The 19,032-nt window shown below is 39.4% G+C and overlaps 1 protein-coding gene and 1 long non-coding RNA gene across 11 annotated transcripts in view; one reads left to right on the forward strand and one right to left on the reverse strand.

Moving 5' to 3' along the window:
• Positions 1-19,032, forward strand: part of IMMT (inner membrane mitochondrial protein) — a 48,392-nt gene that overhangs the window by 20,550 nt on the left and 8,810 nt on the right. For 4 of the 10 annotated variants that reach the window (XM_067704477.1, XM_067704478.1, XM_067704469.1 and 1 more), the window contains exons 4-10: positions 349-460; positions 2,360-2,497; positions 3,491-3,598; positions 7,809-7,945; positions 12,079-12,182; positions 15,091-15,226; positions 15,760-15,889. In XM_067704477.1, the coding sequence (XP_067560578.1) occupies positions 349-460; positions 2,360-2,497; positions 3,491-3,598; positions 7,809-7,945; positions 12,079-12,182; positions 15,091-15,226; positions 15,760-15,889 (865 nt within the window). Of the gene's footprint in view, positions 1-348; positions 461-2,359; positions 2,498-3,490; positions 3,599-7,808; positions 7,946-12,078; positions 12,183-15,090; positions 15,227-15,759; positions 15,905-19,032 lie in introns of all 10 variants that reach the window. The other 6 variants (XM_067704473.1, XM_067704476.1, XM_067704479.1 and 3 more) reach the window with 5 other exon arrangements.
• Positions 8,358-17,292, reverse strand: LOC137205991 (uncharacterized). Its single transcript, XR_010934400.1, has 3 exons — positions 17,061-17,292; positions 14,778-14,962; positions 8,358-9,955 (listed from the first exon to the last, which is right to left on the reverse strand). It is a non-coding gene; the product is annotated as an uncharacterized lncRNA (long non-coding RNA).

Consider the following 19,032-nt stretch of genomic DNA (forward strand, 5'->3'; position numbering starts at 1 on the left):
AGCCGCATAGCACAGGGAGATCAGCTTGGTGCTTTGTGACCATCTAGAGAGGTGGGATAGGGAGGGTGGGAGGGAGACGCAAGAGGGAGGGGATATGGGGATATAGGTATATATGTAGCTGATTCACTTTGTCATACAGCGAAAACTAACACACCGTTGTAAAGCAATTATACTCCAATAAAGAAGCTTAAAAAAAATTAAAAAATAAAATACATTGTTGTAAATTGTTGATACCTTTATGTTAAAAGCCTGAAAAACTTGACTTTTAAAATAATACAAGATACTTTGTGCTGCCTGTTTTTAAGAACACTGTCATATCTGAAATGTTAAATGTTTTTCATTTCCAAGATTCAGTCTGGTCCACTAAAAACCTCTAGTGTATCTGAGGCAATGAAAGAATCTAAACAGCCTGCTTCACAGCTCCAGAAACAAAAGGGAGACACTTCAGCTTCAACAACAGGTACCTATATTTAGAATCATTCTTTTAAAATTATAGGTAAATGAATTGTTTTAATGTATTTGTACCCATGGTCAAGAGGGGGGCCCCGTCCCCATGAAGGACTCTTCCCTCACCTTGGGGAGGGAGTATTCTCACCTGTCATCTTGGCTCTCCTTTTAAGGGTTGAGTGGGATATGAAATTGGGCTTTATTGTGAACAGCTACTAAGTAATGGTAACAAGAATTGTCTTGCCTGCAACACACTTATTTTTCTGTTTCTTTTTCCTTTTCTCTGACTCCTAGCTTTCCCTCTCTTTAGATTTTAAGATTTGTTCTCTTTCCACACCTCTTTTTTCTGCCTGTTCACCAGCTCTTTCTTCTCTCTTCTTTCTTAGTGATGAAGTGTCTTCATCTAGTTTTGATCTGCAGATTTTTTCCCCTTGATGATTGTAATCCCACACTAATTTATAGCAGTGCCTAGTCCTAACCTGGTCTGCATGCATTTGAATTTATTATGTTTCTCCTTTCACTTCTGTCCTTGATTAAATCACCTGACTTTCACTCAGTAAATACTGAGTATCTACTGTGTGCCAAGTGCTGGGTGTCTTTTAGGCACTGGGGTTATAGCAGTGAACAAAACAGTAAAAACAAACACACAAATGCTGTGAAGATTCCTTAGTGGGATGAGGGGAGGGAAGTCGCATATAAATATACAAGTAAATTATGTCTAGGATGTCATACAGTGATAAGTGTGGGAGGGAATATTGCAATTTTAAATGGAGTGGGTAAGAAAAGTTTCCTCTGGAAGGTGTCATTTGGGCAGAGACTAGAAAGAGATGAGGGAGTCAGTCATGTAAAGGGCTGGTGGGGAAGAGCATCCAGGCAGGATTAGCTAGTGCAAAGGCTTGGCGTATTCTAGCAAGGAGCAAATGAAACCGGGGTAGAGTAAGAGGAGAATAATAGCAATAATGGAGAGGGAGCAGAAAGCCTATAGTGGCAGTCGTTGGAGGCCGTCATAAGAGTTTTGTTTTCTAGTCTGAGTAGGATGGGAAGTTGTTGGGAGGATTATGAGCCGGGGTTGATAGCTGACATTTTTTTTTTTTTTTGATAGCTGACTTTTAATAAGATTACTGGCTATTGTGGAGAATAGATAAAGGAACCACGGACGCAGCAAGGAGACCAGTTAATGGGCCTTGTGATAATCCAACTTTAACTCTTAAATGGGACCTTCAGTTTATTTAAATTTTTTTTTCTCCATTTAGTTGCTCCCCACCCCACCATCTATTCCACCTTCAGAATTACTCATTTCTCTTCCATCAACACTTTTATTTATAATTTATAAGCTCTTGATTTTTCAACCTTCTTTTCTTTAAAAATATGTCTGTGAAGTAATTTCTTTAACCGAGTCCTGTCCTTTACTCACTCACCATCTAAACTGTGAACTTGTCTTCTTTGTGTTTAAAATTGCCGTGCTGTTCTTGCCCACACCTCTTTCACCTCTGCCACTCTTCAGAGCAATTAAAAAATAGTTTTTGGTTACTTTCTTTTATCTACCTTCTTCATTACAGGCTCTTTTCTCATTTGTTTTTATTTTTCCATGTTATGTAAATCTTACGTCCCCTTCTCATGTCAAGATTTAGTACCATTTAGTACAGTTATTAGAAGGCTTGCCTGAGAATAATGGTTGAAATGCAGGTGGATGCTGACCAGACTCTTCTCTTGTGCTTTCCCAGCCATTGCTCATTGTGTGTGGGTTTGTGCAGTGGACAGCGCCCCTGACTGTGTGTTTGAGTAGTGGCAGCACATGTGTTTGTGTCTTTAAGGAGTCAGATGTGAAGTGGGAGGTAGTAGCAGTGGATTCCTGTGTGTTTCTCTGTTAACCCAGGAAACTGTAAATACCATGTGTAACATATATTTATAGCACCTACAGAGGCAGCTCAAATTATTTCTGCGGCAGGTGACACACTGTCCGTCCCAGCGCCTTTGGTTCAGCATGAGGAATCTACAGAAACTGATCACCCTGAAACTGGTGAAGGAAAACCCAAGCCTGCAACTTCAGGTAGTTAAATTATCTGTATTTGTGGTTATGTAAATGATATGCTCATCAGAACTATGCAATGTCTAGGCATTCCCTAAATTTCAAAGTCTGAATGAATCTTTGAAAACAAGGGGTTTAAGAGCTGACCCTTTATTTATTTATTTTTTTAAATATCTTTATTGGGGTATAATTGCTTTACAATGGTGTGTTAGTTTCTGCTTTATAACAAAGTGAATCAGTTATACATATACATATGTTCCCATATCTCTTCCCTCTTGCGTCTCCCTCCCTCCCACCCTCTCTATCCCACCCCTCCGGGCGGTCACAAAGCACCGAGCTGATATCCCTGTGCTAGGCGGCTGCTTCCCACTAGCTATCTATGTTACGTTTGGTAGTGTATATATGTCCATGCCTCTCTCTCGCTTTGTCACAGCTCACCCTTCCCCCTCCCCATATCCTCAAGTCCGTTCTCCAGTAGGTCTGTGTCTCTATTTCTGTCTTACCCCTAGGTTCTTCATGACATTTTTTTCCCTTAAATTCCATATATATGTGTTAGCATACGGTATTTGTCTTTCTCTTTCTGACTTACTTCACTCTGTATGACAGACTCTGGGTCTATCCACCTCATTACAAATAGCTCAATTTCGTTTCTTTTTATGGCTGAGTAATATTCCATTGTATGTATGTGCCACATCTTCTTTATCCATTCATCCGATGATGGGCACTTATGTCGTCTCCATCTCTGGGCTATCGTAAATAGAGCTGCAATGAACATTTTGGTACATGACGCTTTTTGAATTATGGTTTTCTCAGGGTATATGCCCAATAATGGGATTGCTGAGAGCTGACCCTTTATTTCTTCATGTTGGAATCGTTGAGTGATGATGTGGTTTTAGAATCTTTATCACAAAAATGCCCTCAAGTTGATACATCTGGCAAGCACAAATGATGGTGTTTTTATGTCCCCATTAGCTGTTGAAATTCTGTGCTGAAATTTGATTGCCTTTCATTTAGTTTTACTGCAAGAGGAAGCATCCTCAACTTCTGTAAGGGAGCGGCCACCTGAAGAAGTTGCAGCTCGGCTTGCGCAACAGGAGAAGCAAGAACAAGTTAAGATTGAGTGTATGTAAACCTGACGCTTCTTAAGTACTTGGGTCATCTCTCTCGGTTGCTCTCTTCTTTAGCTGTCACACAAGTTTCTCATCCGTCAGCTCTTTGTGGTTCCTTCAGTGGTGTTGCTCTGTTCACCATCTTTATTTCATCATTTGTGTTCTTTCCATCTAAACTTTTACCCAGGTGACAAGGGCTATTCTAATACGCATAAATTCAAGTGATTCACGTACTTTGTCCTTCTGTTTTTATCATGGTTAGTGCTGAAGATTCCTTATACTCTGCGGAACACAAATTATTTATGTTTTGGCCACTTGCTTAATGTTAGTGGGACTTCCTGGCGGTCCAGTGGTTAGGACTCTGCGCCAAGGGCCCAGGTGTGATCCCTGGTCGGGGAACTAAGAGCCCGCCTGCCACAGGGCCAAATAAAACACGGATATAAGTTACCTAAAAATGTATTTTCCTGTCTTAAACGAGGTACCTGGAACATAATTTATTGTACTGTGCTACAATATATTGATGTCCCTGGAGGTAGTGTGCATGTAGCTTTTTGCTGGACCAAGAGATGTTAGTTTTAAATTCTTAGGACAGCTGTTTATAGTTTTTCGGTTTTTTTGTTTTTTGTCTCCATCACGTTTTTCTGTTTTTTTTTTTTTTTTTGTCTTGAGTGGTTCTTGTTTTCCTTCAACTTGCTGGCTCTGTCCTACTCCTAGGAGGCAAGTTTGTTAGAATTGTGTACAGAGTAGAAGGGCCAGAATGAGCGCAGATGTAGGGCATTCGTTTGATTACTTGCATTTGGTTTTTGGTCTTAGCTGTGTGGGTTTATTTTGGGGCTCTTTATTCTGTTCCATTGATCCATATGTCTCTTTTTCTTTCAGTACCACACTGTTTTGATTACTGAGCTTTGTAGTGTTGCCTGAAGTCTGGGAGGGATATCTTTCCAACTTTGTTCTTTTTCCTCAGGATTGTTTTGGCAATTCTGGGTCTTTTCTGGTTCCATATAAATTTTAGGATTATTTGTTGTAGTTCTGTGTATAATGTCATGGGTATTTTGGTAGGGATTGCATTAAATCTGTAGATTGCTTTGAGTACTGTGGACATTTTAACAATATTAATTCTTCCAGTTTAAGAACATGGGATATCTTTCTATTTCTTAGAATCATCTTCAGTTTCCTTTATCAGTGTATCGGTCTTTCACCTCCTTGGTTAGGTTTATTTGTAGGTATTTTATTTTATTTTTTAGTGTGACTTTAAATGGGAATTGTTTCTTTACTTTCTCTCTGATGTTTCATTGTTAGTGTAAAGAAATGCAACAGATTTCTTTATATTAATCTTGTATCCTGTCACCTTGTTGAATTCATTTATCAGTTCTACTAGTTTTTGTGTGGAATCTTTAGGGTTTTCTATATAGAATGTCATGTCATCTGCATATAATGACAATTTTACCTCTTCCCTTCCAATTTGGATCCTTTTTATTTCTTTTTCATGTCTGATTCCTGTGGCTAGGACTATCCAGTACTATGTTGAATAGAAGTGGTGAGAGTGGGCATCCTTGTCTTGTTCCACAATTTAGTGGGAAGGCTTTCAGCTTTTCACTGTTGAGTATTATATTGGCTGTGGGTTTGCCATAAATGGCTTTTATTATGTTCTCCCACATTGGTGAGAGTTTTTATCATGAAGCGGTGTCGAATTTTATCAAATGCTTTTTCTGCATCTATCGAGATGATCATGTGGTTTTTGTCGCTGTGGTGTATCACAGGGATAGATTTGCATATGTTGAACCATCCTTGTGACCCTGGAATGAATCCAACTTGATCATGGTATATGATCCTTTTTATATGTTGTTGTATTCAGTTTGCTAATATTTTGTTGATGATTTTGACATCTCCATTCATCAAAGATATTGGCCTGTAATTTTCGGGTTTTTTTTGTAGTGTATTTGTCTGGTTTTGGTATCAGGGTGATATTGGCTTATAGATTGACCTTGGGAGTGTTCCCTCCTCTTCAGTCTTTTGGAAGAATTTGAGAAGGATAGGTATAAGTTCTTTGTATATTGTTGTAGAATTCCCCATTGAAGCCATCTGATCCTGGATTTTTGTTTGCAGGGAATTTTTTAAAATTATAGATTCTATTTCATTTCTAGTGATTAGTCTGTACAAATTATGTTTCTTCTTGATTCAGTTTTGGCAGGATGTATGTTTCTAGAAAGTTGTCCATTTCTTCAAGGTTGTCCACTTTGTTGGCATATAACTGTTCATAGTATTTTCTTCTTAATGATTTCTTTTGTATTTCTGTGGTATTAGATGTTATTTCTCCTCTTTCTTATTTTGTTTATTTGGGTCCTCTCTTCTTCTTGGTGAGCCTGGATAGAGGTTTGTCGATTTTGTTTACCCTTTCAAAAAACCAGCTCCTGCTTTGTTTTTTTTTTCTATTTTTTTAATCTCTGTGTTATTTATTTCATCTCTAATCTTTATTATATCCTTCCTCCTGCTGAATTTAGGTTTTGTTCTTCTTTTTCTAATTCTTTTAGGTGGTAGGTTAGGTTATTTATTTGAGTTTTATTTGTTTGTTTTTGAGGACGGCCTTTATTGCTATGAATGTCCCTCTTAGGACTGCTTTTGTTGCCTCCCATAGATTTTTGTATGGTTGTGTTTTCATTGTTGTTTGTCTCGAGGTATTTTTTGATTTCTCTTTGATTTCCTTGTTGACCTATTATTGGTTTTTTAGTAGCATGTTGTTTAGTCCCTATGTAATAGGTTTTTCCTCATTTTTCTTTCTGTGTTTGATTTCTAGTTTCATGCCTTTATGGTCAGAAAAGATGCTTGAAATAATTACTATCTTTAATTACTTATCCTCAATTTCTCGGGCTTGTTTTGTGTCCTAGTATGTGGTCTGTCCTAGAGAATGTTCCATGCACGCTTGAAAAGAATGTGTATTCTGGTTTTTTGGATGTAGTGTCGCTGTAGATAGCAATTAAGTCTAACTGTTTTATTGTGCCATTTGGGATCTCTTTTGCCTTGTTGATGTTTTGTCTGAAAGATCTGTCTGTGGGATGTTAGTCTCCTACTATTAATGTATTCCTATCAGTTTCTCCCTTTATGTCTGTTAGTATTTGTTTTATGTGTTTAGATGCTCCTATATTGAGTGCACATAAGTTAATGAGTATAATATCCTCTTCTTATATTGATCCTTTTATCATTATATAGTGTCCATCTTTGTCTTTCTTCTTTGTCTTTCTCCATGGCCTTTATTTTAAAATGTATTTTTTCTGGTCTGAGTATTGCTGCCCCTGCTTTTTTATTGCTTCCATTTGCATGAAATATCTTTTTCCATCCCCTCACTTTCAGTCTGTGTGTGTCTTTCGCCCTAATGTGGGTCTTTTGTAGGCAGCATATTGTAGGTTCTTGTTTTATTATCTAATCTGCCACTCTGTGTCTTTTGATTGGAGCATTTAGTCTATTGGCATTTAAGGTAATTATTGATAGGTATGTATTTTTTGCCATTTAAAGTCTTGTTATCCAGTGAATGTCTTCTTTGTTCCTTTCTTCTTCTTTTTGTTCTTCCTTTTGGGGTTTGATGGTTTTCATTTGTATTATGTTTGAATTCCTTTCTTTTCGGTTTTTGTGAATCTGTAGCGTGTTTTGATTTGTGGTTACCCTTGTTTTCAAGTGTGTTAACCCGTTGCTATATCTGCTTGCCTTAGACTGGTAGTCATATAAGCTCAGACACATTGTAAAAGATCTACATTTTCTTATTCCCCTCCTCCACATTTTGTGATTTTGATGTCCTATTTTATATCTTCATGTTTATCCTTTTGCTGTTCACTGTAGTTATAATCGCTTTCACAAAATTTTTCTGATTGTTTCTTAAACTATATGCTGGCTTATTTAAGTGATCTTCAATCTTTTTATATATTTGCCTTTCCTATTGCGATTTTCCCTTTCATATAGAAAACCCAAAACATGTCTTATTTTGAAAAAATTCAGATATACATAAAAGTAAAAATAGTGTAATGAACCCACATAGATTCACCATCTGGAGTCAGTAATTATTAATATTTTATCATACTTTTAAGTGAAATTTTGATTCGCTAAATCTGTATTTTGTTTGTTTTGAGGGGGAAATGCAGTGTAAGACTCAACAGGTGAAGAGGGAAAGATTAAAGTCATTTGGCAGGAGGGATCTAGTTTTTAACTTTTTTTTTTTTTTTTTTTAACTTCAGCACTAGCCAAGAGCTTAGAAGATGCTCTGAGCCAGACTGCTTACATTACTCAGCAGGCTATTGTGGCTCAGAATGCTGCGGTCCAGGCTGTCACTGCCCACGCCAACATACTGAAAACAGCCATGGACGATTCTGAGGTGGGCCAAAGAACGTTAGACACGATTTCTTCCTTCTAAGTTGGGCTTTCTCTCACTAAGCGAAAACGAACTAGAATGATTGTCTTTTTAGAAAAACAAACAAAAATGAAAAAAAAAATTTCAGGTGTTCTTTTTAATGAATTTTATAAATGGTGCTTTATCTCACAACGGTGATATGATATAAGAATTAGTTCAGATTTGCTTTCATATCTTAATAGTGCTTGGATGTGTTTGTTGTTTGCCTGTTTTCTTTTGCTTTAAAATCGCCAGCCATTTTTTAAAATAAACTTTTTTGTGTGAGATACTTTTAGATTGACACACAGTTAAAAGAATAATACAGAGATCCCAGCTACCCCAAAACACCAGCTACTTTAAATGCTTATATGTTGATTATTTAACTTACATTGGACACTTCACAGAATAAAGTAATTACACTAATTAAAATCTAATACTGGGACTTAGGGCTTCCCTGGTGGCGCAGTGGTTAAGAACCTGCCTGCTAGTTCAGGAGACCCGGGTTCGAGCCCTGGTCCGGGAAGATCCCACATGCCATGGAGCAACTAAGCCCATGCGCAACAACTACTGAGCCTGCACTCTAGAGCCCGTGAGCCACAGCTACTGAGCCCGTGTGCCACAACTACTGAAACCCGTCCGCCTAGAGCCTGTGCTCCCAACGAAAGAATCCACCACAGCGAGAAGCCTGCACACCACAACAAAGAGTAGCCCCCACTCGCCGCAACTAGAGAAAGACTGTGCACAGCAGCGAGGGCCCAGTACAGCCAAAAATAAATAGATAAATATATTTTAAAAAATGTAATACTGGGACTCAATAAATTTCCTTTATAATTACATTCAGTTATTCAGTATATAAAAATGTATCTTGACACCAAGTCATTTAAAGAATAAAATGAAATAGAGAACCTATAGATCTCAGGAATCAGGATCATGCATGATCCGTAAAGTTACTTTGCCACCATGACTGTGGTTTTTAAAAAATTTAAATACACTTCAGATTGCTTTAGTTGTATGTACGTGCATCACAAAGGAGTTAAATTAGACCTCTGATGCAAACAGTCAAGAAGCTACAACCTTTGAAAAATTAAAAGAAAATTCTGTTTTGTTCAAAATCCACGAGAAAAATTTAAATCTTAGTCAGAGTTCAGTCAGGAAAGTAGAAACCACACAGGAAATATTTACTATGCTGGTTAGACACATGTATAGAGAAGGCTGGAAGTTGCATGATATCAGGAAGTTGAGTTCAAACCCAAGTAGGTTCTTTCAGAAGGACAGTGATTAGAAGCTTTAGATGTCCATGGTACTGCTTTGGTGGAAGGCTGCATAAGAGGGTATTTCCTCTTCCCACTGAACACATAACGTAGTGCATGTGGATTAGACAGTATGAGATCGTTTACAATAAAGATGTTACAACTAAAGGATACTTTATAGTAGCACAGTTAACCAGATTAGGGAATACTAGCTGGTGTTAACAAAATAATCAGAAAAACGTATTGAACACAAGTTTTGAAGTGTTAAAAATTGATCCCAACCCTGTTTCTTGTAGTAAAAGAAGCTGTAGGTGCACATGGGCTGTTCTATAATATATACTGAGTTAATTTCTCAAAGCATTGTTTGTAAACAGTTGCACCAGGCTTGATCGTGGGGGAATCCGCTGTCTGTTTTACAGGACAGCTTATCCTTGGACCTCTGTAAACAGGAATACCTTTAACAGAGGGAGACACATTTTGGCCCCCAGATATGTCATTGACATTTACCTGATTCATGAGTCTGTTTGGGTTAGTTATGAAGAGTTATCTTAATACAATACCAGGGTCTTGTAACAGCATATGATAAAGTCTTGGAAAATTTTTTATACAGGATACTGATATGGCCCAAACCAGCAACTTTTTTGATGTATTTTATTTTGCAAGATGGCTAAAGTGGCAGTTCACTGAATCTTCAACTTGATTATCCACATCATGAAATTAATTGGTTTCGTCACTTTGCAACAATCTATGTAGAACATAAAAATTAGAAAAGTGAGATACAAAGATAGAAAAGAAGTACCAAGTATTTCTTCTAAAAGCAGGGGTTCTTAATCTAGAGTTGGGTCTGTGGATAGAATTCAGGGGCTCGCTGAACTTGGATGGAAAACATCTTTATTTTCCCTGGCCTCAAAAGCTTTTCTTCAATTACGAATAGTGACAACAAGAGCAGTAGTGTTAGTATAGTAGTATCCATAACTTTATTACCAAGAGAAAGCATAGGTATTTTCATATTACGTTATGGTACTTGCAGATCTCTTGAAATACCATTTATGCCCATCACTACTTCTGGATTAGGGTGTTTATTAGTTCTACTACTAGATCTTGGTTTCTATTTCATAAAATTAAAAAAATGTATATTTTATGACCATATTTCAATGTAATTGGGCTTCTCTGCAATCTAATAGTTTCATTTTAAGCATTTAAAAATGTTACCCCGAGAGGCTTCCTCAGACTGCCACAGTGGTCCGGTGGCAGGGTTAATCCTGCCTTAAGGAACTTGGTTGTTTAAACTTTCCATTGATAATGGATGTACCTTTAAAATTGAGATCACACTAGATGTCAGTAGGAACATAATGTGGAGAATTGCTTGTGAATGACCCAGACCAGAGGCATTACTTTTGCTGAGCCCTATTCCCCTTAAAGTAGCAGGCTTAGGGCTGCAGAGGCAAAACCACTTCTGTTTCTAACAAGGGAAGATACGGGTTGGGCATCCAAGGCCCAGGACACCGCACTGAGATTGCACTCATGTTTTAAGTGTGCAGCAGCCCCTGTAGTGGCCCTCTTTGGGCGACTTGAAATATAATTATTGAACCAATTCAGTCGTTTTTTTCTTTGATAAAAAATATTTCATTCTTTGGTAATTTAGCATGTTCCTATTCCTCTCTAAGGTCCTAGCATAGTATATAGTTACCCCTCAGTATCTGCAGGGGACTGGTTTCAGGACCCGCCACGGATACCAAAATTCACGGTTGCTCAAGTCCCGTAGTTGGCCCTCCTGCATCTGTGGATTCAGCCAACTGCAGACTGTGTAGTACTGTGTTGAAAGGAATCTTTGTATAAGCGGACCCATGCAGTTTAAACCTGTGTTGTTAAAAGGTCAACTGTACTTTGAAGAGAAGCCATAAGGTGGTTTTTGCTTCGTATCTACACATAATATACTACTTTAAACTGTATGTACTTGGCAAAAGAAAAGGGAGGGGAAAATGTCATTTAAAATAGTTAATAACTAATTTTAAAAATAGTTTTAAAGAGTTGAAACAGTTCCAAATAACATTCTGCTCATTGTTTATATGATGCAAAGTGAGAGGGGGATGCAAGCTGGACTTGCCTATGCCACGCCTTCAGTGATTGGCTTTCTTACACCTCTCTTGTGTGAGCATGTTGCTGCACTGAGTGTGATTATAGTGTTAGAGGTGGTTTTTGGTTTTGGTATGATGGATCGCCTAAGTATTAGCCAACTCTGCTCAGTTGAAGAAGTGGCAGTCAGTTCCAGTGCTGGAGCAAAACATGTTAGACCTGCCTAAGGAATTTGCACGGGATATATATATATATATACACATTCTGTAGAAGTCAGGTCAGGGTGGAGTGGGGTTCTTGACAGTAGTTGATTTTCTCCTTAAAAATTATGGAGGGTCATTCTTTAGGGTAATGTTTTCGGAGGAGTAAGGACCCTACAAATGGGTAAACTTTCTACTTATTCTTACTGTGATTTCAGTAGACCTGCAAATAAGAAAATTTTAAGCACCGATGCTTCATTGAGGAATGATTTAATCAACAAACAATTCATGACAAGTTATTGATCTTACTAATCTTTTCTGCTTCGTGTCTCCTTTTGAGACTCTGATAAAAAATATCATGTGCGCTGGAGCAGAGTCTTTTACAGTTTTGGTGCGGGTGGTTGACGGGAGACGGTTCATGGATTTCTTTGAGCCTGTCCGTGAACATTAGATTAAGAGTTCCTCTTCCGGAGAAATAGTGTATATAACTTTTTACCTTTGACTTTTATGTCACTACTTTCTGCATTTAGTCATGTTATTGTGACAGTAATAGCAGTTATTCTTGTTTACATAATTAAAACTTTTTGTTTAGATTGCAGGTGACAAGAAGTCAGCTCAGTGGCGCACAGTGGAGGGTGCATTGAAGGAACGCAGAAAGGCAGTAGATGAGGCTGCCGATGCCCTTCTCAAAGCCAAGTAATTACTCATGGACTTTAACAAGTAATTAGGGCCTCCTGGTGGCTTTCTTTGTACTGTCTGCATAGAAAGAGGAGGCAGAGAAACCCTTCCCTCCCCTCTCCACCTGTACTGTATTGGTGATAGGAGCACGGAAGCTTAAAAGGGAGAGAGGGAATAAAATATTGATATATAACCCAGCCAAAATAAACTTGGCAGAAGCCTATATAAAAGATCTTGTATAAAAATCAAGTTTTTCTTTGGGTTATTATTTAGGTGATATGTGTTCTACAGACTTACTGAGGCTCTGCCATCATTTCAAGATGTTTCTGGGATGTCTTGAGCAGTTTTATCAGAAATTAAAGAGTATGTCACAGTCTCTTTGCCTTAACTACCAAAGTAGTTAGCGTATAATGAGTCTAGTTTTATGCCACCTTGACCTTTCCTGGAAGTTGGCTAAAACTAGGATCAACCAAGGAAACCAGGTACAAAATCAACCTCTGACAATGGGAACCTTCATTTGAATAAAGGGCTCTCATCAACATGATGGAATTATTATTGGGTGGGCCAAAAAGTGCCTTCAGTTTTTTAAGTAAAAATGAAAAACATATTTTTCATTTTCTCCAAGAACTTTATTGAACAGTGTTTTCACCCTTTTGTTCCACTGCCTTCCTGCCATTTTTCAGGCAACTTCATAATTCCATCTTCCCAAAACTTCTAATCTTCTTGAGCAAAGAGCTGTTCCAGGTGCCTTTTACAGTCTTCCCGGGAATTGAAATTTTTTCCATTAAAAGAATTATGTCGGGCTTCCCTGGTGACACAGTGGTTGAGAGTCCACCTGCCGATGCAGGGGACGCGGGTTCGTGCCCCGGTCCGGGAAGATCCCACATGCTGCGGAGCGGCTGGGCCCGTGAGCCATGGCCGCTGAGCCTGTGCGTCCGGAGCCTGTGCTCCGCAATGGGAGAGGCCACAACAGTGAGAAGCCCGCATACCGCAAAAAAAAAAAAAAAAAAAAAAAAAAAGAATTATGTAAAGACCAAAATAAATGAAAATCCGAAGGTGCAGTCAGTGTGTGGTGTATACGGTGGATGAATCAGGACGACCCAGCCAAGCTGTAACAGTTTTTGCCTGGGCATCAAACATGCAGTCTTGGGTTATCCTGATGGAAGATTACGCGTTTTCTTTTGACTAATTCTGGATGCTTTTCGTCGAGTGCCGCTTTCAGTTGGTCTGATTTGCAGCAGTACTTGTTGGAATTAATCGTTTGGTTTTCTGGAAGGAGCTCATAATAGAGGAGTCCCTTCCAGTCCCACCATAAACACATCACCTTCTTTGGATGAAGACCAGCCTTTGGTGTGGTTGGTGGTGGTGTATTTCTCTTGCCCCATGATCTCTTCTGTTCCACATTATTGTACAGTATCCACTTCTCATTGCCCATTACAAATTTGTCTTAAAAATGGAACGTTTTCATTACATTTAAGTAGAGAATCACAGGCGGAAATATGGTCAAGAAGGTTTTTTTCCGCTTAACTTACGTGGAACACAAACGTCAAAGCGATTCACATGACCAGGCTGGGGCAAATGATTTTCAGTGCTTGATTTGGATATTTTGAGTATGTCGGCTATCTCCCATGTGATGTAACATAGATTGTTCTCAGTTATCGTTTCGATTTGATTGCTGTCGACTTCAGCTGGTCTACCTGACCATGGAGCATCGTCCAGCAAGAAATCTCCAGCACGAAACTTCGCAGACCACTTTTGACACGTACGATCAGTCACAGCGCCTTCTCCATACACTGCACAAATCTCTTTGTGCGTTTCAGTTGCTTTTTTACCTTTCTTGAAATAAAGTGTAATATGCTGAAAATGTTGCTTTTTTTCTTCCACCTTCAATATTAAAATGGCCACACAAAAAATTCACCAATTTTGATAATTCTTTTTTTTTGCGCGGGCCTCTCACTGTTGTGGCCTCTCCCGTTGCGGAGCACAGGCTCCGGACGCGCAGGCCCAGCAGCCATGGCTCACGGGCCCAGCCGCTCTGTGGCATGTGGGATCCTCCCGGACCGGGGCACGAACCCACGTCCCCTGCATCGGCAGGCGGACTCCCAACCACTGCGCCACCAGGGAAGCCCTGATAATTCTTTTTTTTAATGCGTGCTGATACGACAGCTGTCACATACAATCTAACAAAATTGTTTAAGTGCTACTAAAGCCATCTTACGGAAAAAACTGAACAAACCTTTTGGCCCAGCTAATCAATATTTGTCATTCAAAATTTTGCTGTCTTAACAAAATGTTTAGAGAAAGAGAAGCCTTCTAATAAAGCCAGCATATCTTTTAGGAGATTGAAGGCATTATGCTCACATCAGTAGACCATGAGTCAGGGCTCTGAGTTCTGTGTTTTGTGGTTGGGTAGACCATAGTCCATCCAGCCTGAATCGTGAGGGCTCCTGAAGACCCAGCTATTTGCTTAGTGAGCTCTTAGGCCTCCTCCCTTGCCTTTGCTTTCCTCAAGCTCTCATTGGCAGGGGAGTCAACCTAATCCTTGCAAAAGCTGCCATTTATTGAGTGCTCCTGATGTAGCAGGCACTGTGCAAGTTACTTAGCATGAATTACCTCTACTCCCTGTATAAGGGTGAGCAGCAAAGGAGAGGCCGGTCTGGGAGCTGAATCCAAGTCTCTCTGGTCTGAAGCCTGTGTGTTTTCCTGTACACCATGCTACTCGTCTGGTTCACTCTAAAATCTAGCTTCTCACCAAGGTGTTTTCAGTTGTTGGTGAGGAAAGGTTCTCTGCCTGTTGACTGAAAAAGCATTGAGTAGTTTTTTCCAAATTAAATTTTTCATAGACTTAACAAATTGTTTGTCATATTCTTTAATAAAGTTGATAAGGACTAATACTAAACCTTTGTTTTGTTTTATTGGTTTCCAGAGAAGAGTTAGAGAAGATGAAAAGTGTAATTGAAAATGCAAAGAAGGAAGAGGTTGCTGGGGCCAAATCTTATATAACTGCTGCAGAGGGGAAACTTCACAACATGATAGTTGATCTGGATAATGTGGTCCAAAAGGTATGTTTCTTAGATCTTGTACAAGTATTTTTTATTTTTAAATGTAATTGTTTTGTCAAAGGATTTTTAAGAATTCCGGAATGTAGTAAGATTCCTATAATCTTTCTCTCTTTTCCCTTGAAAAGAATATTAGTTGTAACTAATTTTAAAAACTTGCTTTGGACACAAAGTGGATTCTTCAGTATTGTTGATACTTTTTATAATAGGTAGACATTTGCTCGTGGTCATTACCATTTATGGAAATTTCACAAGTCTGCATTTGTGATGTGTATGGGTAATTTCCCGTGACCCAGAGAAAGAGGGACAGGGGCACAGTGAGATGAGACAGGGCCTGTCCATGGCATTTGAATAGAATTAGAAGGAAACAAAGACAAGACTTACGTTCCTTTTTCTGAGCTTGAGGTTTCTTTCTGTATATTGCTTATATATTCACAACCAAATGTAAATAAATAAATGACTGTGACTTAGAGTATTTTGGAATGTTCATGGTACTTTTTGTTCACTTTAACCACATACCCCTTGTATCTGTTCAGGTTAAGGCGGCTCAGTCTGAGGCTAAGGTTGTGTCTCAGTATCATGAGCTGGTAGTCCAAGCCCGGGATGACTTTAAACGAGAACTGGACAGTATTACTCCGGAAGTCTTGCCAGGGTGGAAAGGGATGAGTAAGTACAACTGAAGTGTTGGTACCTTCCCTTTTTTTTTTTTTTTAACAACTGATCAACTGATCTAAACTTGCTTCAGCTCCATTCTCTAGTCTAAACCCCTCTGGCATGCACATCTCATCTGATATGCAGTATCGTGTTTTCCACATTTTATTTCAGTCACACCTGTGACAGGTGACACACCTGGTTTAGCCGTGGTGGACACAAGTTCCAGCCAGTGTAATCTGGAATCTAAGTGAGTGAAGTGACATAACCTTGACTCTGTTAGCATATTATATATATGTAAAATTATTCAAAACCTTTGTGACTTTAAAAATATTCATAATGAATTACTTAAGGCACACCTTATGACTGCTTTGTGACAACACTGTGGTTGAGAACTCACCCAGGGGTGCTGGGTGGAAAGGAAATCTGCTGTGCGGCCTTCAACTTGCAAATAGCTCAGACTGCGTGGAACTTGGATGGCTCAACAATTACACGTTGTAACTGCAGGGAATAGTCACATTTCCTTGAAGCTCTGTGAGAGTAATAAGAATCACGGAGATTACCAGGCTCAACAAAATCAAAACAGTACTTCTTAAATGCCAGCGTCTGTTAGAAACTGAACATCAGGTAGCACCTGAAGAACTGGCATTATAGACCTCTCTGGGGTGAAGGTGGCAAGGTTGCATCACAGAACCGTGGCTGGTCTAAGGAGCTCAGGTAATAAAGACAGTGCAGGAATTTTCACAGCATCATAGCCAACCAAGGAGATGTCATGGCAAGAAGTGGAGTCAAGGCTGATATTAACTCAGATATGTAGTTAGTTTTTTTAAATGTAGTTGACTCACTTAAGAGGGAGATAGATACCAGATTCTTGTCAAAGCAAAAAATAAAAGCAGGATTTGTAAGAGAGGATTAAATGGAGAATCACACAAAGTTTAGTGTGGGAACAGTGAGTCAGTCTTATTTGAACATTGTTGGTTAAACTTGTTTGAACTGACTAGCAGCAGAGGGGACAGTGTGGACAGTGTGTCCTTGAGCAGGCCTGCACCGTTTCCCTCACCAGAATCTTTCAAGGGCTGGGCTTCACTGAGGTTACAACTGAGACAGATGTGATTATCCCACAGACATCCTCCTCCACAAGTCACTCTACCACGTTACCTTTTTTTAATCCTTCTGAAATACTTACTCACTGGTTTTTGTTTGTTGTGTGTGTATCTCTGTCCGTTGGATGTAAGCTCCTTGGCTTAAACCTGACGTTGGTAGACAGTAGGGAGTCTAGGTTGGCTGCAGTAAATTAAATAAGGTTGAAAGGGCAGGTCAGGCTTTGCCTATAGAGAGTTAGTTATGAGTGCCATCCCTAGAAATTTGCATTCTCTCATCTAAAATACTTGTCTTTGGTCTTCCCAGTAGGCTAAATCCTACTAATTTTTCCATGCCAGCCTGTGAAGTTTTTAGCTTAAAAAATTTGGGGACCTGGGTCGGGGGGAATTCGTTGGTGGTCCTGTGGTTAGGACTCAGTGTTTTCACTGCCGAGGGTGCAGGTTCCATCCCTAGTCAGGGAACTAAGATCCTGCAAGCTGCGTGGTGCGGCCAAGATAAAAATAAATAAAATAAAGATTTTTTTTGGCTGATTAGAAAATTGCCCATTGTAAAGCATGAAAACATTAAAGCAGGTATTCTCAGCTCAGCATTTTTGCCCCCAGAGAATATTTGGCAATGTCTGGAGACAGACTTGTCACATTGGGGGGTTCTACTGTCATGTAGGGTGGAGGACAGAGGTGCTGCTCAGCACCCTCCAGTGCACAGAACAGCCCCTCCAACTAACTGTCTGGCCCAGAAAGTCAGTAGTACCAAGGTTGAAAGACCCAGCATGAAAGAAACGTATCGTATAGAAAGGGAAAATCTTCTGCAGTGTAATCTTTGGATTATTTTTTAGAGGGAGGAAGGCAACCTCCATTTAATTTCTTATTTTTTAAATAGATTGAAAGGTACAAATGGCACCTGCTGAAGTTTTTCCCTTCCAGCCATGCCTACAGCTGCAGAGTTTTCCTGCCATTGCTGCTAATTGCTTGTGTCCCTCTGGAGATAGTGACTTATTCCATGATTACCTCAGCCCTCAATATATGTTCTCGCTTCTGAAATCTGAACTCTTTTAAGACCTGTACTAAGCTCATTAGTACTGATTTGTGTTACCAGTTATTCTTCTCTTATTAGTCTTATTTCCCTAAGTTATAAGTATCCTGGTGATACTCATCTGTCTAGTACTTTTTCTGTGTTCTCCATAGCTGAGCACAGTGGCAAACATAACAATATTTAGCTAACATTGTTGAGCATTATTTTATTTCTAGCACTGTGTTCTGAGTGCTTCACATGTAGCTAACTTTTTTAAAGTTCATAACAATCCTTTGAGGTGAGTTTTATCATTATGCCCGTTTTATAGATGAGAAAACTGAGACACAGAGGGCTTAAGTAGTTTGTCCACGTTTGGGGCTAGGGCCAGGATCTCATTCTTACCTACTAGCCTCCCTGTTCTCTGGCTGATTGACTCGTATTGGCAGCACAGGACCCCCTTTTGAGCTTTTGAGAAGAGGGATGATGTGATTATCATAAGTAGGAAGATTCATTTTTATGAGCTTGAGGGTGAGTTTGACGTAGGGAGGGATGCTTCAGGGTAAGGAAGCTATTCAAAGCTGCTGGAGTAATCTGAGGGCGAAGTGATATGGGTCACCCGGTGTGTATGCCAAGGGCGCTGAAAGTGAGGAGTAGGAAAGAGACTTAGAAGTGGTCATTCACCAATTGTTTTGTTTTGTTTTTGGCTGCACCTGTGCGTCTTGTGGGATCTTAGCTCCCCAACCAGGGATCGAATCCAGGCCCCTGTCAGTGAAAGCGCTGAGTCCTAACCACTGGACTGCCAGGGAATTCCCAGCAACTGGTCTGTTGAACCATAACTTGTATCTAGTGAAGTTGACAGTGTATATACTCCCGATCCAACAGTTCAGTTCCTAAGTATGAGCTCAGGAAGACTCACACAGGTGCTCAGGAAGATTCATTAAAATGTTTATAGCAGCACTGTTTGTAAGAGCAGAAAGATCAAAGACAGTTAAATACCACACATATGGCAGTGCAGATGAATGACCCAGACCATTTCTCTTGAACAT

Source organism: Pseudorca crassidens, chromosome 14, assembly GCF_039906515.1.
Source record: "Pseudorca crassidens isolate mPseCra1 chromosome 14, mPseCra1.hap1, whole genome shotgun sequence".
Lineage (NCBI taxonomy): Eukaryota > Metazoa > Chordata > Mammalia > Artiodactyla > Delphinidae > Pseudorca > Pseudorca crassidens.